The 23,179-nt window shown below is 54.7% G+C and overlaps 1 protein-coding gene across 9 annotated transcripts in view; it reads left to right on the top strand.

Annotated features, from left to right (window-relative positions):
- Positions 1-23,179, top strand: part of Myrf (myelin regulatory factor) — a 32,507-nt gene that overhangs the window by 5,696 nt on the left and 3,632 nt on the right. The window contains exons 2-24 of one of the 9 annotated variants that reach the window (XM_006526929.4): positions 5,975-6,062; positions 6,166-6,429; positions 9,572-9,633; positions 10,431-10,710; positions 11,515-11,765; positions 11,842-11,965; positions 13,709-13,904; positions 15,211-15,287; positions 15,450-15,560; positions 15,954-16,044; positions 16,418-16,618; positions 16,823-16,934; positions 17,553-17,662; positions 18,304-18,464; positions 18,590-18,662; positions 18,933-19,021; positions 19,272-19,340; positions 19,728-19,808; positions 19,980-20,065; positions 20,155-20,322; positions 20,772-21,023; positions 22,553-22,640; positions 22,862-22,936. In XM_006526929.4, coding sequence (XP_006526992.1) covers positions 5,975-6,062; positions 6,166-6,429; positions 9,572-9,633; positions 10,431-10,710; positions 11,515-11,765; positions 11,842-11,965; positions 13,709-13,904; positions 15,211-15,287; positions 15,450-15,560; positions 15,954-16,044; positions 16,418-16,618; positions 16,823-16,934; positions 17,553-17,662; positions 18,304-18,464; positions 18,590-18,662; positions 18,933-19,021; positions 19,272-19,340; positions 19,728-19,808; positions 19,980-20,065; positions 20,155-20,322; positions 20,772-21,023; positions 22,553-22,640; positions 22,862-22,936 — 3,109 coding nt within the window. Of the gene's footprint in view, positions 1-5,974; positions 6,063-6,165; positions 6,430-9,571; positions 9,634-10,430; positions 10,711-11,514; positions 11,766-11,841; positions 11,966-13,708; positions 13,905-15,210; positions 15,288-15,449; positions 15,561-15,953; positions 16,045-16,417; positions 16,619-16,822; positions 16,935-17,552; positions 17,663-18,303; positions 18,465-18,589; positions 18,663-18,932; positions 19,022-19,271; positions 19,341-19,727; positions 19,809-19,976; positions 20,066-20,154; positions 20,323-20,771; positions 21,024-22,537; positions 22,641-22,861; positions 22,937-23,179 lie in introns of all 9 variants that reach the window. The other 8 variants (XM_011247222.2, XM_006526928.4, XM_006526927.3 and 5 more) reach the window with 8 other exon arrangements.

The raw sequence follows: 23,179 nt of genomic DNA, 5'->3' as shown, positions 1-23,179 counted from the left end.
GGAAGATTGTTTGTATAGCCTCTTTCCAAGAGGGAGGAGCTGAGGGGATGATGTACCATGTTCATGCAAGTAACCACAGAAGCAGGAGTGGGATTCTGGCCACCTTTGGAGCCCTTCTGGGGTAGGTAGGGAAGGGGGTCTCATTGCATACTGAGGGGCCTGGCCTGCTGAGAGCCAGGAAAGATATCATCCAGACCTTGGTCTTTCTGGAGCGCACAGCCCTCACTTGAATGATTCAGGCTACAGGGTGTCAACAGGGAGACCCAAAGAGTACCAAGTGGAAGGGAGAGAAGGGAGGAGGGGCAGAAAAGGAAAACCCCTCCCTGGGTGTTTGTTACTACTGCCTTGCACCCTTGAAACGGCAGCAAAAGGGCTAGGGATGTAGCATAGTTGGTAGAGTGTTTACCTAGCTGGCATTGCATGTGCTGCCCCACCAAAGTTGTAAGTCCAGGCCTGGGTTCCCTCCCAATTCCATACCAGCAACAGAAAAGTCCCCCATATCACCCCCAACCTGCCTTCAGAGACTGCTCTTCCAGGGGATTCAGACTCTCAGCTACCCTTGAGCTATACCTGCATCCTCCCCTGGTCCCCACACAGTATCACCTTGCACTCAAGATAACCGAGTCTGAGCTCAGCACCAAGATGTTCCTGAGGCCAACCGATCTGCAGCAGGTTCCTAGGAAACGCACACACGGTTCTAAGAGAGTTGCTCTTTACTTTGGGGGGCACAAAGCTCTGACTTCACGGGCAAAGAGAGCCCCATCTGGTGTCTTTGACCCTTTCTCAGGGGAACAGGGTGGACCCGCCACGAATACCGTGGGAGGATTCTGTAGCGTGGGGAGCTTGGCTGTCTATCAAGTCCTCCTGATGATTTGTGCTAACACACCAGCAGGTCCCTTGGGAGTGCACTCCCAACCGACTGGCAGCATACACTGCATGTACGTACTACAGGGGCTCCTTCATTTATTCAGGAGGATTTCCTCAAGCCCCCACTGCGCGTCGAGCACAGTGCTTGTGTTCAGAGAAAAGAGACATGTACCTCCCGCCATGTGCGTTTGACATTCTAAGGGACAAAGTCAACTGACAAGGTAATACACACACACACACACACACACACACACACACACACACACACACACACACCATTGATACAGAGTCTCCTGTAGCTCAGGCTGGTCTCGAACTTAGTATGTTCCTGAGGATGGCCTTGAACTTGTGATTCTCTTGCCTCTACTTCCGAGGGCTAGATTTACAGGCATACTCCACCACACCCACTTATTTGGTGCTGTGGATCAGGCCTTGGAGCCTCTTCTGAGTCTTTGGTGAACAACTGGGAGGGACACAGACAGCCGTGACTTAGGCTTGAGGGTTTGCTAGGACCAGAGCTGCATTGCTCTTAGGTGTGGCTGCTGGACCCAAACTGACTGAGAACCTGATACATCAGTGCAGAGCTGCGTGCACATCCAAGCTGCAGGCATTCCATTGAGACGGCCCAGGTTGCGACTGGAAGCTTGAACAGGGCCAGCAAGCAGCTTTGGGTATCAGTGAAGATAGTCTAGGTCAGAGAACTGTGACAACCCACTGTGCCTTACTGCTATGTGGACTGAGTGAATCTTGGAGCGTAGTTCACCCTGGGAGACCGACCATAGCATTGGAGGTCCTCTGTGGCTGGGTGACTATCCATGCAGGCTGGGATAGAGGCACAGAAGGCATCCCTACTGGCGTGTGCTGGAGAAGCTGAGTAGTACTGGTCACATACGTGCAGGGACTTAGGGGCGGGCAGGGGCCTTCAGAAGGTACAGAAGAGCTCAAAGGCACCAGGAAAGCTGCACTACCTGAGCAGAGGCAGGAGGGCAGGGATAGAGTGGGGACACTTGAAATGGAAGAACAGGATGCTATGTTGACCGAGGGATAGCTTTCTGAGGCGCTACCATTGTACACTCCGTGGAGAAAGATGCTGAGGGTCTGCAAGGTCAAGGAGTCACTCTGCAATTAAGCAGAGGCCCATGTTGGCAGCCAGGCCTCTCAGAGGATCACACGGATGCCAAGGTGACAAGCATCCGACAGACAACTCGACACTGGTGGAGCCAAGGTCCCCTTAGATTCAGACACCTGAGGTGGACACTCTGGGCCTTCAGCCCTGGTGCCCTGGCCACCTTGAGTTCAGATCAGCCCACCCTGTCCCTGGCCACGTGGCTGACGGGATTTCCGCCATGTTTGGGGTATGAATTGACAAGTACTCCATTGACGGGGGCAGGGGAGGGGGTAGGCAGGGCACAAGACTCCCACTGTGTTGTGTCTCCACCCTCCCCACCCGCCAGGACAATGGCCTAGACTCAGCCAGCAGCCACAGCTGTGGGGGGTGGGGGATGAGAAGGGGGACAGGGACAGGGAGGGGTCCAGGGTGGAGTGACCACCTGGGTCACTGCCTACTGCACCTGGCTTGAGTGTTCTGGTCCCCTTGATGAGTGGTCTTAAAAGAAGGAGGAGAAAAGAGGGAACAGTTTTCCCACAGCCTGGACCCTGGCCTGCCTGGGAAGCAACTGCCTCTTCCGAGTCTGGTTCTTGTTTCAAGCAGGTAATAAAGGCTCTAATTAGTGTGGTGCCCCTGGGGGCGCCTCTTCAGGACAGTGTGGGACCTGGAGAGGCTCTGTCTAACCCTGGCCTGTAGGTCCTTCACGGGCCTGCCCAAGTCCCTGGCTCTTCATCTTGCTCATTCATTTATTCTGTAGTTATTGATCATGGGATCCTTAACATTGCAGGGAGCCCTAGCCCAGTCCCTGCCTTGGAGCCCTAGTAGTCCCCACTCTCAGTTGCTGTCTCTTCGGTACAGTCGAGGGCATCTGCTTCATAGGAGAGATGCTCTTTAGAGTGTGGAGGTCGGATTGAGGGCACTCACTCACCTTCCCCAGCGAGGTGTGAGCCAGCCAGATGAGAAGGTAGACAGCCTAACGTGAAAGTACTAGAGGACAAAGGAAGAGTCAGGAGTTCACTTGGGGTTGGGGGTTGGGTTGGATAATAGAAACTTGCAAAAGAATGGGAATTAGCTTTCTCTAGAGGCAACAGCATATGCAAAGTCCCTGTGGGTGGCATGTTTGTCCCTTACAGGAAGGAAGCAGGAGCTGGGCTCCAGAGAGAGCCCCACAGGGGAGGAGGCTGAGGGGAAGCAGAAGGCAGACACTGTCAGGAGGAGCCCTGGGTTTACCATTTGCTGGGTGAATTTGTTGGAGGGTTTGGGGAGGAGGAGAGATACTGATCGGTGACACTAGGGTACCGCTCCTTGACCAGTGGCAGGCCAGGGCTCACTGTCCAGGTGGTCTTGAGGATTAGAGAGGAGATTCCGATCCTGTCTGCAGACTTGCAGGCTCTCATTGGGATCTAGTGCTCCTCGGATCTTTTGGCAGTGGGGCAGCACTCCTATAGTGTACCTTGAGGGTTGTGCCCTCTCCTGGACCCCTGGGGGTTGGAAGGAGCCCTGCTTCAGCCTCAAGATCCCCAGGCTCCTGCAAGCCTCCATGACACAGATCCTCTATTGTAGGTCGGGACCCCTGCATGGAGTCTGGGCAGCGTGGGGAGAAGGAGGTTGCAGGTGGGGGTCCTGCATGCCTCAGGAACCCTCAGCTTCTCCCCCTCCAGAGCCCTAGACCCACCTCACTCTGCCATCAGCCTCCTCCTCCCCCCTCCGTCCTACCGGACCCTGGCACGAGAGGGTCCCTCCTCCCCTAGCCACATCTGGTTCTTGTTAGGGTCTCCCAGGATGCCTGGGCCTGAAGGCCCCATCCCCCGGGGGAGGTGGACAGCAGGATTAGGGGCGATTAGGAGTGCTCCTGGCCAGGGAAGGAGGAGCCCAAGAGGAGGGGCGAGGATGGTTATAAACAGCAGCCCATGACCGCATCAGCCCATCACTCACCAAAGGTGCCAAGTTCAGTCTCAAAAACCTGCAGCTTCAGCAGCTGGGGCAGTGTGGGGGTGGGGCTCTAGGCTCTCCTCCTTTCTTCCTCAGAAATCTTTAGCAATGCTGTGGGGCAGGGACCAGACTAGGGGAAGACACAGAAGCAGCAACTACATCTTTCTCCCTGGGAGCAGATTGACTCGTTTTCCCGTGTGGCTGTGGAGTGAGGAGTGAAGTTTTTGAACAATAGTAGTTCATGGGAATGGTTGAGCGGTGAAATGCAATTCGTCAAGAGTCTCCATCATTGTCACCAGCATGGTGTGAGTTCAGAAGGACTGCTAGACACTTCTTTATAACCTACCATCACCAACAATGTCATTTTCCTCGTACGATGGGTTGGTAGGATTTAGTGACACAGTGTGTGTGAAGTTGACGGGATGCCTCATATATAGTAAACTGGGTGATGAGTGTGGCACACAGTAGGTCCTCAGTTATTGGGATCTGTGGATATCAGGAATGGGTGAGGTGGGGTTGGAATTTGGACAGACAGATTGACCATGTACAGCCCCACAGAGCATGGCCAGCAAAACCATGCATGGTGGGTGGGTGCCCTCTGTACTCAGCTGGAGTGATCCCGGGTGGGGGGTCATCAAGGCACACCAGCAGCGTGTGACTCCTAGGAAGGCTTAGCCGCTCATGCTCATTAATTCATTAATCACCTCAGCGGGGCTCAGCATTCTTCAAATGCCAGACTGGGGCCAGGGAGGGGCCTGGGCTGGGGGCTCAGAGACCCCAGGGTGCTGGGGTAATGGAGGTAAGAATAGCCCCTCCATTTGGACGGCTCCCACTGTGTGCTGGGCACTTTACAATCTAGGTCTTTGCAGCTTTGCGAAGCCATCACAGTTGCCCCATGAAACAGCTGTTCACCCCCCCCCCCCCCCCCGCCTTTCCTAAGAAGGATACTGAGGCCCAAGGAGGGGATGGCCTGCTTGAGGTCACACAGCAGGAATGGCTGAGTTGGGTGAGATTTGTCCCTCACCAGTCCTGTTCCCAAAACTCCCCAGAGGAAGGACTCAGGTGCCAACCCAGGATTTAAGGCTTTAGACTGGAGTCTAGAGGGTCCTTCCTGCCTCAGTGGAGCTGGCCAGCCTGAATCTGCAGTGTGGGTGGGGTGTCCTCCATTATCGGAGTTGACGCATCTCTCGCGTCAGCCCCCTTATCACTTCCCCCTCTGGCTACCCCCCTCCTTGCTCCACAAGGTGACCCTGGGAGAGGAAAAGCCATCGCCACCTCCTCTCCTTTCTTGCCATGATCAGAAGCCCTGGACTGCCTTTTCTTTGTCCTTCCCCCTCAGGGGGATGAGGCCCCTGGGAAGGGCCCAGGAGAGGACAGCAAGCAGGGTAGGTAGCAGGTGAAGGGTGGAGGAGCAGAGCTCCTTCCTGTAGGAGGCAGGACAAACTGTGCCTCCCTCATCCTCTGTTTCCTCTGGAGTGTGGGTGCTGAGCACCCCATCTCCATCACAGAGGCGGCCGGCCTAGCCACCAGAGATGGGCCTTGCTGACACTGCTGATCTTGCTCTCAGGATCTCCCTGGAGCTGGTGCCTGGGGTTCAGTGATTCCTTGATTCCTGAGCCCCAGGATGTATGTTTTGCATAGCCAGGCCTCATGCTTCTTTCTGTGTGCTCAAGGCTGGGTCTTCAGGACAGGAAAGACATTCTGGGTCTGAGAGGGTCCATCCTAGGGTGGTATGACCTTGCTTGCTTCTTAGAGCACTCTGTAAGATAGAAGGACAGATGAGGGGGAGGGAGATGATCCTGTCATATAGGTAAAGGACAAGAGTGGCTTCTCTTGCCCCCAAACCCATACATGGAGCTATTGACTGCCTGGGAAATTGGGGTGTCCTTGAGGTTTGTGGACAGATGTTATTTTTGGAGGGGCATTGGAAGAGTGGACTGTGAAGGGCCATGCAAAGAGGGGAGCTAGGCGAAAGGTTTCAGAGAGCCTAGCCTGAGGAAGGGTGGTGGGCCCTAGGCCTGGGGTCTTCAGGGAGCTGTTTCAAGCCCAGTTGCCTCTGCTTTTCAGGCCATGACATCAGCGGTGCCCTGGAGCCCTCCAATATAGACACCAGTATCCTGGAGGAGTACATTGGCAAAGAGGACGCCTCTGATCTGTGAGTCACCTCATCCGAGATCTCTGGGCAGTTCCCCGAGGGAGGGGATGGAACTTCCCCTCAGGCTGGGGACCTGGGGGCTGAGCTCCTCCATTCCCCACAGCTGCTTCCCTGAGATCTCTGCACCAGCCAGCACTGCCTCCTTCCCCCACGGGCCACCGGCCATTCCCGGCTCCAGCGGGCTCCACCATCTGAGCCCCCCTGGGAGCGGACCATCCCCTGGGCGCCATGGCCCCCTCCCACCCCCGACCTACGGCACCCCACTCAACTGCAACAACAACAACGGCATGGGCACCGCCCCTAAGCCCTTCCTGGGGGGCTCTGGGCCTCCCATCAAAGCAGAGCCAAAGGCCCCCTATGCCCCAGGGTGAGTGGGGGCAGGGAGTGGGTGGGGACAGGATTTAGGGGCACAGTGTTCAATGTCCAGCAGATGTTGGCCCCTGGACTCAGTGGGAAAGGGCTTACATGACAGACTCCCTTGGGGAGGTTCAGATAGGGGTGACACCAGGCAGACAGAGATTTCTTTGCTTTGTTCTGAGGCAGTGATGATCAGGGTTCAGAGGAGGACTGTGATAGGGTAGTGCTACAAAAGTCTCAAAGCAACATAGGGACAGAAGAGGAGAGACTTGGGACCCCCAACTGCCACTCACAGGAACCCCACCTCACGGATGCACACTCACGGGGCGTTCATGCACACTCCCATGCCCCATGTACCTATGGAACATCTAGCTGACAATTTCTGTATCCGAAGAGTTGCCTGTACCTCAGGTACGGCCTTGCCTTGTGGAGCCAAGGTCAGTTACATCCTGAGGAGGCTTCTTGCTGCCAGGCTCCTTCATCTCCCCAAGACCACACTGATGTCCTGGGCCAGGGCTGATCCTGTGTCTGGCTTTGACCACCTGCAGCTATAGCCTAGCCAGCCTCCAGACCCTGTGGTTCTCAACCTTCCCAATGTGACCTTTCAATACAGTTTTCCATGTTATGGTTGACCCGACCCTCCCAACTATAATTATTTTTGCTGCTACTTCATAACTGTAATCTTGGTACTGTTATGAATTTTAATGTAGATATGTGATATGCAGGCAGGCTATCTGTGAAAGGTCATTTGATCCCTAAAAGGGTCAGGACCCACAGGTTGAGAACCATGGTTCCAGCACATGCTCCGGGGAAATACCCAGAGCCAGGGTTTATCAGGCTCTCCACAGACCTCAGTGACGCAGGGCAGAGAGAGGTCTTGTCTTTAGGTACAAAAAAGCTACAGGATGCATAGCTGATGCAGTGTCTAGCAGTCTGGTTCTCCCATTTGTCGGCCTCTGAGCTTGGTGATGCATGCATGACCTCTGCCACAGGCTGCATTTCCTCACCCGTGAAATGAGCCCCACATTCATGGTGGAAATTAAGTGGGAGAAAGCAGAGAGGAAGTTTTGGGTAGATACTCAACATTGTGATCAGGGACCCCTAAGTACCTGGCTTACGGTGACCATACTAGAGGCCAGGTACGCAGTGCCAGGGGCAAGCCTTGGCTGCTTGAGGGTGTCTCTAAAAGTCAAGCTGCCCGAGGGTGGAGGGGAAATAGCTTAGGTTTAGCAGGCACAAGTGAGCTCCTTCCTTGGCTCCGAATCTGCTCCAGGTGGCCCTGGTAGGACTTGTCCGGAGTCTAGGTATCCTGGTTTAGGCTTTGTTCTAAGTGATAAACAAGACAGACACATGCCCTCCTCCATCATGGGTGACGAGAGAGGTATAGAGGTATCACAGGGCTGAGGGTGCTGCTCAGTGGTAAAGTACTTTCTAGAGTGTGCAAGGATCTAGATTCTCTAGCACTATACAAAGTAAAAAAATCCACTCCAAACAGGAAATAACAAGTGAGAATATGAAACAATGCAGGGTCATGTGGGCTGGGACTAGAGGGTGTGCGAGACCTTGACCTATTGGAGGATCCCAAGAACACTGTTAGGAGAGGAGGGCCGGGAGCAGGTGGGAGATGGACTTGGAGTGGGACAGAGCTGGGTCAGCCCAGGGACTGAGGCCATAGTAATGGGTCAGAGGTCCTATCCGGTCTGCTTTTCCATATTACCCTTAGATAACTTTGTTTTAGGGTCCGTGGTTTTTGTTTTTTTTGTTTTTTGTTTTTTTTTTTTTTTTTTGAGACAAGGTTTCTCTGTGTAGCTCTGGCTGTCTTGGAACTCAGTCTGTAGACCAGGCTGCTCTCAAACCTAGAGAGATCTTCCTCTATGTCCCAGATGCTGGGATTAAAGGTGTACATCACCACGACTTAGTTAGGGCCACCCAAGACCTCTTCATGTATGCTGGGCAAGTGTTCAACCACCAAGCTATATCTTGGGTCCTTTTTTTCCCTGTGTGTGTGGGTGTGTTTATTTTTATTAACTTATTTTTATTTTATGTGCACTGGTGTTTTTCCTGCACGTATGCTTGCGTGAGGGTGTCAGATCTTAGAGTTACACACAGTTGTAAGCTGCCATGTGCATGCTGGGACTTGAACCCAGGTCCTCTGGAAGAGTGTTTTGTGCTCTTGACTGCTGAGCCATCTCTCCAGCCTCCCTTCTTTTCACTTTTTTGAAACCTTATTTTACTTACTAGCCCAAGTAGTCCTTGAACTTGTGGTCCTCAGTCTTGAGTCTCCTGAGTACCTTGGGGTACATGTATGCACCAGATTAAGGGTCCTGAACTAATTTCAGAGATGTGGTGAGGCCTTCATAAGTAGGGGTGGAGGTGGGAAAGAAGTGGCCAACTTGTCCGGGGATGTAGTATGATTCTGCGGTCAGAGAAGGAATGTGTCCATGATGAACCTGAGCCTTTCTGGTGGTCTCTGGCATAGTAGAGGGGAGCCTCTCTAGATGTGGAGATGAGAGATGACCAAAAGTTGGGTCTCTGGACAGCCACAGTCTCTCCCTCTGGGCAAGTACATGTTTTGTACAGGACGTGTTGACCTCTGGGCTTGAGTTTGTTCTTTTGCCCGAACCACTGATAAAATAAAACTTGCAAGAAAAAAAAAAAAAAAAGAGCCCAGGCCCAGAAATACTGGCTCCCTGCCCAGTCCACACCTGCCTCTGGCAAGGCAGCTCCTGGTGACCCACTGAACCTCCTCAGTCCCAGCCCCCAAGTCCTAGGACTTCCAGGAAGCTGGAAGCTTCGGTGGGTGCCCAAGAGAGGTGGATGCCTAGCTCCTTGTTCTATGGAAGGAGGTTTTTCCGATCCCAGAGACCTGGCCACTGGCCCACAAATAACCATTATTAGGTCTGGAGATCCAGGGTAGGATCTTGAAGTCCTTCACCCACAATTAAACCTTGGATCCTGTCAGAATTCTAGAATAGGTGGGCAGAGATACCCTGGGGTAGATGTGAGAAGATCCCCATGGCCTCAGTCTCTGGCATGGGATGGGGGAGGTGGTGTCTTTGCAACCTTGCCCACCAGAGGAGCTGCCTGGCCTGGGTTGGACCTGGGGGGTTCAGCCGCTGGCCCAACCTTTTCCCTCCTCCGGCCCCCTGCAGCACACTGCCAGACTCGCCCCCAGACTCAGGCTCTGAGGCCTACTCCCCTCAGCAGGTGAATGGTGAGTCCAGCGGGCAGCGCCACCCTCCCCCTCTGGGTTTGGGCAAATGGTTGGTGCAGCCTTATCAGGGAGAAAGGGAGGAGGGAGGGAGGGGGCCAGCGGCTGCCCAACGGATCAGATTATCGCTGGTCAAATATTCCTCGGCGCTGGCTATTGTTCCCCAATGGGCGGGTGGGGAGCCCGGTCCTGCCTCAGAATAAGTGTCCCTGCTGGTGATGCCACCGTCTGGCCCCCCTGCGCCATCATGGACGCGCCCTTTGGCGGTAAGTGGACAGCTGAGGAAGACTGGCCGCTGGGCCCACCTTTACAGGGTGCCGAGGGGCCCCGTGGCCCCCATGTGGCCACGAGTAGAATGATCGTGGGCACACTGAAGAGGGGTCAAGAGTTCTGTTTATCCTACCAAAACATCCCTGGAATGCTTCCTGAGGAACAAAGAGAGAGCTGCAGCCCCCTCAGGCTGGAGGACTGGCCCCTGGAACTGGGAGCTGCTGGAGGGAGGAGGCAGGGTGGGGGACTGGGCTGGGGTCTCCGGGCGGGACACTCTTCAGGCTTCAAATAAGTTAGACACTGGGGAATCTTCTGAGGGGCTTCGCCCAAACAGCCTAGGGAAGAGAACTGGCTCTAGGACAGGGGAGCCCCTCTCCCAGAGCCTTGCTTCACTGTTCAGGCACTAGCTGGCTGCCCCGTCTCTCCACCCAGTCTCTGGCATGACTCAGGAGCGCACGGAATCAGGAGACTGTGCCTAGGGAGATTGGGGAAGGCGGGTCTTTTACTCCTGTCCCCCATCTCTTCCTCAGACCCCCATCTTCTACGCACCATAACCCCGGAGACTCTATGCCACGTGGGAGTTTCTTCCCGCCTGGAGCACCCGCCCCCACCTCCAGCCCACCTGCCAGGCCCACCACCACCGCCACCTCCCCCACCTCACTACCCTGTCCTGCAACGGGACCTCTACATGAAGGCTGAGCCCCCTGTACCCCCTTATGCTGCCATGGGGCCGGGTCTGGTGCCCCCCGAGCTCCATCACACCCAGCAGACCCAGGTGCTACACCAGCTGCTGCAACAGCATGGAGCTGAGTAAGGCTTGGGTAGAGCCTCCTTGGAAGGAAGGTGGGGTGGGAGTCAGGGCATGGTAGGGGGAGTGACCCGAGGGAAAAACAGAAGTCCTACAGGAACGATGCTTTGAGGGCCTATAGCCATAGCTGATTGGTGGCAGCTACCTCATTCACAGATGGGTAAACTGAAGTTCTAAGAAAGAAAAATAGTTTTCTCAGGTAATGGATTAGGTAAAGGCAGAGCCAAGATTTGAACCTGGAACTTAACACAGACTGCAATGCTTTTCTGCCCACTTATTGAAATTCTTAGGGTTTGTTTGTTTGTTGTTGTTGTTGTTTTAAAAGATTTTGTTTATTTTATGTATATGAGTACACTATTGCTGTCTTCGGACACACCAGAAAAGGGCATCAGATCCCATTACAGATGGTTGTGAGCCACCATGTGGTTGCTGGGAATTGAACTCAGGACCCTTGGAAGAGCAGTCAGTGCTCTTAACCACTGAGGCATCTCTCCAGCTCCATGAAATCCTTAGATTCCTAAGAATGACAGTTGCAGGATGCTCTGCAGAGGCACATGCTAATCAAGTGTGACCCCTGCCTACCTCCACAGGGGTAAGACTGTGGTAAAGACAAAAGAATGGGAACGCTGAGTGACAGGGTAGAGTACAGGGGCGGTACCTGAGGGCTTCCTGTAGGAAGTATCTTCCTGGCTGGGCACTGCCTTCTAAAATGGTGCTGAGGGAGAGGGGTGCGCACTGCATAGGAGAAGAGGGCTCAGGGAGAGAAAACCATTTCTCATGTCACTCACCTCTGCCCCAACCGCCAGACTCCCTCCACACCCCTCTAAGAAGAGGAAGCACTCTGAATCACCCCCCAACACCCTCAATGCCCAAATGCTGAACGGAATGATCAAGCAGGAACCTGGGACTGTCACAGCCTTGCCTCCACACCCTGCCAGAGCCCCATCCCCTCCATGGCCTCCTCAAGGCCCACTGTCACCTGGCACTGGATCCTTGCCCCTCAGCATTGCCCGAGCCCAGACTCCACCCTGGCACCCGCCAGGTGCACCCTCCCCAGGTAGGTGACTGACTGACCTTTGATGCTGGGGACTGGAGCCCTGGGCCTAGATCTTACCAGTGTTCCTTCCCTCCAGGCCTCCTGCAGGACAGTGACAGCCTCAGTGGCTCCTATTTGGACCCCAACTACCAATCCATCAAATGGCAGCCGCATCAGCAGAACAAGTGGGCGACCCTGTATGACGCTAACTACAAGGAGCTGTGAGTGACCTGTGCCACTCGTCTGGGACAGCTCAGGACCCCACTGAGCTCCTGGGTCAGGGCCTGGAAGGAGTCTGGGTAGAAAAGAATCCCGTTTGACAGAAGAATCAACAAGTTTAGGGAAGGATCAGGCCCAGGGTTCAGACTTTGAGGCCTCTGGTCAGCCTAAGTCTCTCAAAGTAGTGGTATCTTCCAGGGAGGGGTGTGGCAGCCAAGTCAGGAAGAAGTGGGCGGAGGCATGATTTCTGGCCCCTCCTTCACGTTCTCCTACATTCCAGGAAGGTAGCCTGAAGTTTAGCATAAGCTGGACCCTTAAAGCAGCCCCCGCCCCACCCCCCCACCCCCGTGGAGGGAGGAGGGGCAGGGGAGCTGGGGGTGTGGCTGCCCCCGGCTGTTCCTGGTCCTTCCTCAGCATCGCATGGATCTAGCTTCCCAGGCCCCAAAGGCCTCGTGGGAACCACTCACTCCCCTTTCTCCCCTAGAGGGCCACTGGGTGTCTCAGGGTGACTTCCCCCAGTGTACTCTGGACTTAACCAAGAATGAGCTAGGTGACTGAGGCTGGGGCCCTCCTCTCATCAGGAGAGTGGCTAAGACAGGCAACCTGAAGTGGGTGCCCTGAGCTGTGGGATGTCTATCCAGTAGCTCCCAGGGCGCGATGGGGTGGGATGCCCAGTTGTGGTCGCAGCTGAAGGGATGAAGAGGGCATTTATGGGATCCAATCCCTATGGTGTGGAGAGAGATCCCTCTATTCACACCTCCATAATCCTTGGGCACCTTGCTATTTCCCCACTTAGGCCCCCAAAGCCAGAGAGCTAGCAGCAGAGATCTGCAGTGTGACCCAGGAATTTTCTGGTACTTTCTTAGGTCAGACAGATGGGTGGGCCCTGTAAGGGAAGAATGAATGAGACCAGATCTTCCCTTGGAACTTGCTCTTGAGTGGGGAAGCATTCTTCCTGTCTAGCTTTCTGTGGGTGTATTCAACGGGGTACCTCTAATGCATGGTGGCCCAGCAGGGTACCTTTAATACATGGTGACTCAAGGGGTAACTCTAATGCATGGTGGCCCAGGAGAGAATGAGACAAGTCATAAGTCAACAAGTGCTCTCTTTACTGCCCCTGGAGGTGCCCTAAAGGCTCCAGACACTGTCTCAGTGACAGATGGCAAGCTTCAGCTGTTCCTGAGAGGGAGGTCAGAAACCAGAAGTACTCCCCTGTCTCTGGGGCAGTTGGGGGAGTCAGAATGAGGGCACTGGGGGGGGGGGGAGCTTGAGCAAGGAGGTGGGCCAGGTTGGGTCAGGGTGGGCCCAAGGCAGAGCTGGCTCCTGGTTCCACCGTTTCCATGGCAACCAGCTGTCAGGCACAGTGAGACTCTACAGATGCAGGTCCTCTCATCCCATCTCCCACGAGGGAGGGGGCTTCAAGGAGTGTTGTGGGAAGTGGTTAAGGGTACTAAAGAATGGCGAAGGCCCTCCTCTGGCGTCCCCTCACTTCTTGTGGGTCTTCAGAGTCTTGTCTTGCTTCCTTCATCCCAGCACAGAACAATGGGAGGCCCCAGGCACATAGGGGAAAACCTGTGTCGCTCCTCTTATAGGCTTAGTGTCCATACTTGGAATAGATATTGACCCCTTGCTGGTTTGGGGGGTCTTGGGGGGTACAGCATAAGTAATGTAGAAGGAAACAATATTCCATCTTCAGCCTGGGGGACTACCGGTGAGCGTCCCTCCCTTCCCCCTCCCACTTTCAGGCCTATGCTCACCTATCGTGTGGACGCTGACAAGGGCTTCAACTTTTCCGTGGGCGACGATGCTTTTGTGTGCCAGAAGAAGAACCACTTCCAGGTGACCGTGTACATCGGCATGCTGGGGGAGCCCAAGTACGTCAAGACACCGGAAGGCCTCAAGCCCCTGGACTGCTTCTATCTGAAGCTGCATGGTGTGAAGGCAAGTTCGGGGTTAGCCTTGGAAGGGAGAGCAGGAGGTCCAGGAAACTCCAAGACACGAGTCATGAGGGAACACCTCACAGCTGTGTTCCACGGCTGCCCTACCCTTCTTCCTCTTCTAGTGCCTGCCACCTAGATGTGGGGTTGCTCAGACCTCAGCACCTTCCTATGTGCTGCTTCCCTCTCTACCTCACGCCCCAAGTCTTTGTCTCCAATCCCGGAGCCATCATCTCCTGGCCCTTTCACAGATGCCTCAGCTCTCAGACCCAAACCACACTCCCTGCTACCATTCCTCTCCACGGCCCCACCTCAGGATCCTGGCTTCTCAAGCTAGATATCTAAAGGCCCTCCTACCCTCAGCTTGGCATACACTTGGCTCTGTCTGGAGGCTCTGGACTAGCCCTTGCCTCCTCTCCTCGGCCAGAGTCACCTCCATCCCATGTCTGAATGTTCAATCAGCTTCTATCTGCCCCCAACCCCCATAACACATGTGGTTGCAGAACACCTGTCCTCTCAAGACTCCAGTGTCTTCCCAGCAAACCCACAGGGGCCTTAGAAATCCAGCCATTCACGCCAATCCTGTGCGTGCTGTGTCCCACATTTGCAATCCTTGAGATGCGCCTCCTAGGGCCCCATCCCAGCACCCTATCCCATTTCTCTTGTCTGACTCCATTCTGATGCCCCTCTGAGAAACCTGCCCTGAGGCCCTTTGTGACTGAGGGAATTTATAGCACAGCCTCGGGGGCTCAGGAGCTCCCTGGGGACAAGGCCAGGTCTGTCTGATTTCTTCACAGAATGGGCCTCACATGTTGGCATGGCTAAGCCAGTGTTTCTGAAGAGATGAGAGGATGTGGGTATGTGAGACTGTCTGAGGTACACTCTGTGGTGTGTGTGTGTGTGTGTGTGTGTGTGTGTGTGTGTGTGTGTGTGTAGACTGGCTGCAAGTGAGAAGAGTGTGCAGGTATGGGTATAGTCATAGGCTAACTGGAAAGTGTGGGCATATATGGCGAAATTAGGGAGTCAGATGATACTGTGATGTGAGGCCGTCACAATCACCATGCAGAAGTAGGAGAAGCAATGAACTGTGAGCTCAGCAAAGGCTATGTGTATGCCCTTGCGAGTGTGGGGTGTGGATGTGGAGGCCCCATGAGTTTGTGAGGAAGTGAGTGTGGGGTGTGGATGTGAAGGCCCCATGAGTTTGTGAAGAAGTGAGGTAGAATTATGCTGTGGAACAGGGTGAGGGGGTGAAGGAGGAAGACCGGATGGGGAATCTTATCCTGAGGTGCCCTCGGCCCATTCCTCTCTAGCTAGAGGCCCTGAACCAGTCTATCAACATTGAGCAGTCACAGTCAGACAGAAGCAAGAGGCCCTTCAACCCCGTCACGTGAGTATCCAGCGCTGTGGGGTGGTGCCTGGAAGGGCCCACCTTCCACTAACTGGCTTGGGAGCAGGGGAGACAGGCAGGCACCCACAGTGCCCTTTGCCTGCAGCTGCTCTGCAGCACAGCTCCTGGCAGCCTCCTGAGCCCTCTGCCCATTCTCTGTAGGGTCAATCTTCCCCCTGAGCAGGTCACAAAAGTGACCGTGGGGCGGCTCCATTTCAGTGAGACCACTGCCAACAACATGCGCAAGAAGGGCAAGCCCAACCCTGACCAGAGGTGAGCAGGCCGACCTGGCCCCAGGACCCCTCCCTCCCCCATTCTGAGGAGTGGGGTCAAAAAGGGGCCTCCGGGGAGCATGCCAGTCCCAAGTCCACAAATGGCCTACTTCCCAGAGGAGGAACCTGAGGTTCAAAATATTTGGCAGATTTAGGGACTCAGGCAACGAAGACTGGCTTTTGAGCTCAGAAACAGTTCTGGGGCTCCTAATGGTGGACCCAGGGAGGAATTCTGCCCCCTAGTGGAGGCTCATATTTCTCCTCTGTGGGATACTGTGATAACTCCAAGTCCTGGGGGTGTAATGACAGAGTTGGGCTAGGTACCCCGACATCTGGGCCAGGGAGGATGGCTAAGGACACCCCTGAATGTTACTGAGTCCCTGGTGTATCTCAGGTATTTCATGCTGGTGGTGGCCCTCCAGGCACATGCACAGAACCAGAACTACACACTGGCAGCCCAGATCTCAGAGCGTATCATTGTGCGGGTAAGAGTCGTTTCTCCCTAGAGGCAGTGTCCTCCCCCTCCCCCGAGCTGGAAGAAAGAGCTACAGGATAAATGCTGTGGAAAGGGGTTGGGTTGGGTTGCTGTGCAGCTCTTGCTGGACAGTGGCTGCATGGCCTTGGGTTTTGTCATCCTGTCTAGGCCTCAGGGCCTTCTTCCCTGTAAAGCGTGAAGGTGGATCACACCTAGTAGCCTCCTGGGTCCCACAGGTGACTCAGGGTTGTCACATGGACAGTTTATTGGATATGGTGGGGTAAGGAGACTTGACTGGCCTAGGTGTTCCTGGGGTTTCCCTTTTCTCAGGGCCCTAAAGTTTGCCCTACCCCCAAGACTGATCCAGACCCAACTTGCTGCAGGCCTCTAACCCAGGCCAGTTTGAAAGTGACAGTGACGTGCTGTGGCAACGGGCGCAGCTGCCAGATACGGTCTTCCACCATGGCCGTGTGGGCATCAACACCGACCGGCCAGATGAGGCATTGGTCGTCCACGGCAACGTGAAGGTCATGGGTTCTCTTATGCACCCTTCCGATCTGCGGGCCAAGGAGCACGTGCAGGAGGTAGGGACAAGGTCCTGGCTGAGGGGCAGTGCTGTGGGTGATGAGTAGGACCCCTGGGAAGCGCCAGAACGCCAGGGTAGGGGTGGGGAGGCTGGCTTTGTGCTTCTGGATCAGGGTCTCCCTTCCGAGCTGCGGCCCTTGAGGCCTGCCTTGAGTGATTGCAGGAGGGGAGGAGGGTTCAGTCTTGGCCCTGTCCCCTGGTAGGTGGACACCACCGAGCAGCTGAAGAGGATCTCTCGGATGCGGCTGGTGCACTACAGATACAAGCCTGAGTTCGCTGCTAGCGCAGGCATTGAAGCCACCGCACCGGAGACAGGTAGAGATGTCCCTGTGTCCCTAAGCTCTGGCCGGTCTGTCCTGTCTCCTGGAATCTGTTCCTAGATATCCCTGCATTGACCTCTGGAGCTCCACCCTCTGAAATATTGACCCTTTGGGGTCCTGCGCCTCTGCTATTGGGATATTATTGCTTCTCACGCCCTTGAATCCCTACCCCTGGACAGCCTAAGAGTCACTTGGCCTCGTCTTTATCATACAGCATTTAGAGATTCTGCATCCTCTTAGAACCCCATCTCCCTCTTCTGAGATTCCCCTAGGATCCTACCCATCCAACACATCCCACATCTTAAGCCTGGGAACTTCTAAGCTATGAACGGTTATCTGAGAAAGTCCTACTCCAGGGCTCCTTAAAACTCAATTCTCAGCCGGGCGTGGTGGTGCACGCCTTTAATCCCAGCACTTGGGAGGCAGAGGCAGGCGGATTTCTGAGTTCAAGGCCAACCTGGTCTACAAAGTGAGTTCCAGGACAGCCAGGGCTATACAGAGAAACCCTGTCTTGAAAAAACCAAAAAAACAAAAACCCTCAATTCTCAGGCACTTCTCCAAAAATCTATGAGCAGGACCCCCAACCACACACCCTTGGCTTGTCCCTCCCCAGGTGTCATCGCCCAGGAAGTGAAGGAGATCCTGCCTGAAGCTGTGAAGGACACAGGGGATGTAGTCTTTGCCAATGGGAAAACCATAGAGAACTTCCTTGTAGTGAACAAGGTCAGTTATGGGGAACAGAATGAGGCTCTGGGTCAGAGGGCCTGGCCAGCTGGTGGTCCTGGCTGGTAGATGGAAGAAGGGACAGCTTTCCTCCTGGTACCTCCAAGAATCCCTCCCCACCCTGCAGGAGGGGGCCAGTGTTGAAGATGGAGAGGCAAGCTAACTACTGGAGGCTGCCTGGTACAGGGCAAGGCAAATCCGACTGAGGTTGCTCTCCCACCCCTATCAATTAAAAAAGGGTAGCAAGATGTGTCACCTTGTTGTCTCAAGGCTCAGAGATGTGGTTTATTATGAAGGTGACATTTGTATTTAGTGACACAAACCTAGCATACATGTACTTAGAAACATCACGTGACATACTTTAACCTACTTGAGAGAGTAGGTCCAAGGGATGGAGCTCTGACTTGAGGGAGGCAAGGCTGTGTAGGTGTACACTTAGCCTAGACTGGAGGCAGCAGACATGCCGTGTGAACCAGAATTTAGCTAGAGTAGAGGCCATCCTCAGGCAGGACTATTTCTAGGGCCTCCGTTGGCTGTGGAGAATGGGGATTCTGCTCCTGCCCCGATCCGATCCAGACTGTAGCTTGGAAGCTTCCTGGGCCGATCGATGGTGCCCTCAAGGTTGTTGTTGCCTGGCACAGGAGCGAATCTTCATGGAGAATGTGGGGGCTGTGAAGGAGTTATGCAAACTGACAGACAACCTAGAGACTCGCATTGATGAGTTGGAGCGATGGAGCCACAAGCTGGCCAAGCTGCGGCGCCTTGACAGCCTCAAGTCAACTGGCAGCTCAGGGGCTTTCAGGTGCGGGCGCCAGGCGGGCGGGACTGGGGGAGGGGGGGGCAGGAGAGGGGTGGGATGAAGGAGGGAGGTGGGGCAGGAGAGACCTCCTTCTGGAAAGCATCCTGATCCTTGTCCTCTTACTGCAGCCATGCAGGGAGCCAGTTTAGCCGGGCAGGCAGTGTCCCCCACAAAAAGAGGCCCCCTAAACTGGCCAATAAGGTGAGGCTGTGCAGGGGCAGGAGGCTTCCTGGTCTCGCCTGGCGTTTCTTTCCCAGCTTGCACCACCCCAACCTCACCGACTCTAGCTCTAACCCCTCCCTTCTCCCCTCTTGACCTTGTAGCCCTTCCTGCCCTCTTCTGCTCCCTCTCCTTCAGACCATGGGGATGGGGGTGGAGTGGCGGTGGGAGTAGGGTGGGGATTGAGCAAGGAAGTAGGCATCCTAAGTCCACCATCTTCTGCTGTGTTCTTTCTTTCCTCTTGGTCCCCAGTCATCGCCAGCGGTCCCAGACCAGGCCTGCATCAGTCAGCGTTTTCTGCAGGGAACTATCATAGCTCTGGTGGTGGTCATGGCCTTCAGGTGACTTGTCCTCTCAGGTTCTGGGGAGGCTGCTTTAGAAAAGAGAGCTACCCAGTGAGTCAGATGTGCCTGGGGTCCAGGCTCTGGAGTTGGGGGAGGAAAATGGGCTGGGGATCAAGCAGCCGAGAAAAGTGGGCTGCCTAGTCTGTCTCCCCCTCCAGGGTCTGGGAAGGCCACAGAGCCTGCTGTAGAGAAACAGTGTTGGGTGGTGGCTTGCATTCAGACAGTGACACTTTTCTGTGGCTCCCAGCGTGGTGTCTATGTCCACACTATATGTGCTGAGCCTGCGCTCTGAAGAGGACCTGGTGGATGCTGATGGGTATGTCCATGGAGATGGCGTTATTGTTAAGCCCTCAGGCCCGGTGGGTGGGACTGATGGAGGGTGGCTTGGGTCAGAGGAACCAGGGAAGCTTGCTCTCTAACGGGGTTCAGTCTTAGACTTATGGCCTGTTGAGGTGGTGGTGGTGGTGGGTCTCCTGGATGGTGGGTGCTTCCTATAGGCCCCTGCTGGGCCTGCTCAGTATTCCTTCAGTAGCTGTCTGGAAGACCTTTGTAGGAAGGAGGGCAGTGCAGGGAAGGAAGACCAGAGCAGGATCTTTGGCTCTGTCACTGTCACACCCCAGCTCCTGGGGTTACCTCTGACTGTGTCTTTTTCTCTCTCCTCCCCTGTATCTGTTTCCCTCCTGGTCTTTCTGTTGTCTCCTAGCTCTCTTGCTGTGTCTACTTCCTGTCTTCTGGCCCTGCTTCGGCCCCAGGACCCTGGGGGGAGTGAGGCCATGTGCCCATGGTATGTCTAACCAAGCACCCCTTCCCGCCTCCTGCTATACCCTTCTTCCTGCCTTTGTTCCACATTCCTCCTCTCCACCAGCTCCTGCCCAGCCCTGCTTCTCTGGGACTCCCAGCCCCAGCTCCAAGGCTCCCCCAGTGCCTCTGAGCTCAGCCCACCCTTTCTTAGCAGGTCCAGCCAGAGCTTCGGGACCACACAGCTCCGACAGTCCTCCATGACCACCGGACTACCAGGCACACAGCCCTCTTTGCTGCTGGGTGTGTGTCTGGAGGGATAGGGTGGGGCTGGTGGCTGGGTGTGCGGCTCCAGTGTCCTCCTCAGCTCATCGAGCTTCTGGCTTCCTCAGTTACCAAGTCAGCCTCGGGTCCAGCTCTCCGTGCCTTGGACCTGTGCTCCAGCCAGCCCTGCCCCATCGTCTGCTGCTCTCCTCCCGTCTCCAGTCCTGCTACAGATCCTGCCCTTGGCCCCACTCTTACTCCTACTCCAAGCCCCAGCTCTAACCCCAAGCACTCAGGTATGGATGTTTTGGGGGTTGGGCCAGGGTAGGCAGGGTGTTTGGTATTATTATTATTTTTTAAAGATTTATTTATTTATTATATATATTTGAATATATATATTATTATTATTTATTATATGTAAGTACACTGTAGCTGTCTTCAGACACTCCAGAAGAGGGCGTCAGATCTTGTTACAGATGGTTGTGAGCCACCATGTGGTTGCTGGGATTTGAACTCCAGACCTTCGGAAGAGCAGTCGGGTGCTCTTACCCACTGAGCCATCTCACCAGCCCTGGTATTATTTTTATCCAGAGAAAGGCCCCAGAGAGAAGGCAGGAGGGACTTCTTTCTGAAGAAGTTTGGTGTGTCACCCCCACAGGAACCAGAAAACACATGAAGGCTCACAGAAGTCCGGGACGGGAGGCAGTTGGCTTCCTTTTTCTTAGCTATCTGCTTCTGTCCGTAGGCCCTGGCCAGATGGCCCCACTGCCAGTCACCAACATCAGAGCCAAATCCTGGGGCATCTCAGCTAATGGCATCAGCTATTCCAAGCATTCCAAGAGCCTGGAACCTCTGGCCAGTCCTGTGGTCCCCTTTCCTGGAGGGCAGAGCAAGACCAAGAACAGCCCCAGCTTCAATCTCCAAAGTCGAGCCCGCAGAGGAGCCCCGCAACCCAGCCCAAGCCCTGCCCAATTCACACAGACCCAGGGCCAGCTAGGTACTTGACTCTCAGCCCGGCCTATCCAGGCCCATTGTCCAGGGCCCATTTCAGCCCGGTCACATGGCTTCCTGGGCACAGAATTGTTAGTCAGCAGACATTAGGAATCGGGCCTCACATAGATCATGTCATTTAATCCTCACAACTTGGCAGGGGAGAGAACTCAGAAGTTAAGGCACGAAGGCCAGAATGTGTCAGGCATGGTGGCCCACACTTGCAATTCCAGTGGTAGCAAGATGGAGGTGGAGACAGGCAGATTCCTTGGGCTCCGTGGACAGCTAGCCTAGCCTGCTTGATCCAGCTCCAGGTAATGAGACAACCTTGTCTCAGACAGGAGGAGGAAAGCTCTGTTGCCAGGGTTCAGAAGAGGAGCTGGAGACTTAGTAAAGGGTCATAGCCAGCCCATCAGCCATCCAGCTAAACTTCTGTCGCCAGTTTGCCAAATTCCAGATTACATCTGCTTTCCCTCTGTTAGGGTGGGGAAGGTGATGCTCTAGGACCTCAACCTCAAGTCTTTGATTTCTACCAAGACAGAACGTTTTTTTAGCATAGATGTGGTTTTTTTCCAGGCTGACTTGTTTGTGTTCTCTGGCCTCCTGGCAGCCGTAGCCAGTGTCTCTGTGCTAAGATGTGGGCCTCCTCACTTTGCCTTTGTGGCTTAGTAAAGAGAATCCTAGAATGTATGGTTTATGAAGACAGATGATCAAACTGGCGGGGCAACTCCAAGGGGTGGAAGCTTGCCTCAACTCCATGGGTGCTTGAGATAAGCGTGGGTCCCCCTGAGTGTGCACAGGTGAAGACACCTCAGAGTGATGGGTCCCCAGGAATAGGGAGGGAACATAGTCTAGGAGGACCAAGGAAGGAGGCAACCAGGGCAGGCTTCCCAGAAGAGGTGACATTGAGCTATCTTTGAAAGACATCTGGGGGGCGGGTTGCCTAAGAAGAAAGCCATCTTGTCTGTATCGGGTAGCTTCACAGGGTGTTCTGGGTGCTGCTGCAGACCTTGAGTTTGTACCTTAAAGAGCTGAAAATGTACCAGGTCAAGCAAATGTTGAGAGGCTGGTGACCATAGCTTCCCATTTCCGGGGTAAAGGACTAGGCGGTAGCAGGCCTGAGGTAGTGAGATGAACATGTAACCTCTTCTCCCAACTCCACGTTACACCTCAGCAGTGAGCTGGCTCGGTGTCAGCCACATGCTGGGGGCCACCCGGGCTGTGTGTTCTGTTCTACCCTTTCATGGCTGGTTTCTGCTGCCACAGTGACAATTGCTGAGCCCAGGGCTGAGAAAGAAATGTGGAGAAGGACCTCCACTTGCTTCTGAGTGTCTTGGTTTTATGAAAGAGGCAGCTCTCAGGTTATGAGAACTAGCTGGTCCTAGAGCTGCCCGGAGAGGGGTGTGGTATGATCCTGTTGTGAGGGTCTGGAGAGAAGAATTCTCGCTTGCACCGAGGTGTGAAAGTCCCAAGTGTGATGTCATTTGGCATCTACCTTTCCCTTTCTCACTGCCCCAACAGCCTCTCTTCTTCCAGACCCAGCGCCATCCCTGACCTCCATCCAGCTGCTGGAGAATTCCATGCCTATCACTTCTCAGTACTGTGTGCCAGAAGGTGCTTGCAGGTACAGTGGGCTCCCTCTTGTCACTGCAAGGAGGGCCCCTCAGGTGCCATGAGCCAAACCGTTTGGATGCTCAGATCTTGGCCCTCTGGGGAGGAACTTTTCCCATAAGTCTGGGCAGTCCCTTTCCTCATTTCCTCAGGCTTCAGTATAGCATGAGGCTGAGGAGGAGAGAGGGAGACCGGCAAAGTGGCCTTGCTTAGGTACCATCTTTGCCCCTTTAGGCTTGGCAACTTCACCTACCACATCCCTGTCAGCAGCAGCACACCACTGCACCTCAGCCTGACCCTGCAGATGAAGTGAGTGCTGGTGTGTGGGTATGTGTGGGGGACCATGTGGAAGCCCTCAGAAAAGTGAAAGCCAAGTGCTTACTAAATTTATTACGTGGAGGGTCCAGGCTGCCTGGAGGACTGGAGGGGACACTGCAGCTTGGGGTTCAGTAGCTATAAGACCCCACCTCATGGGGACTCCATGGGACTGTGGGAGAGGTTTCCTCCATCCCAAGCCCTGGACTATTCTATGTGGTTCTCAGGCTGTGAAGA

The sequence above is a fragment of the Mus musculus genome, chromosome 19, assembly GCF_000001635.26.
Source record: "Mus musculus strain C57BL/6J chromosome 19, GRCm38.p6 C57BL/6J".
NCBI classification, from domain to species: Eukaryota; Metazoa; Chordata; class Mammalia; order Rodentia; family Muridae; genus Mus; species Mus musculus.
The sequence above is the reverse complement of the archived record's forward strand: the minus strand, read 5'-3'. Positions and strand labels throughout refer to the sequence as shown.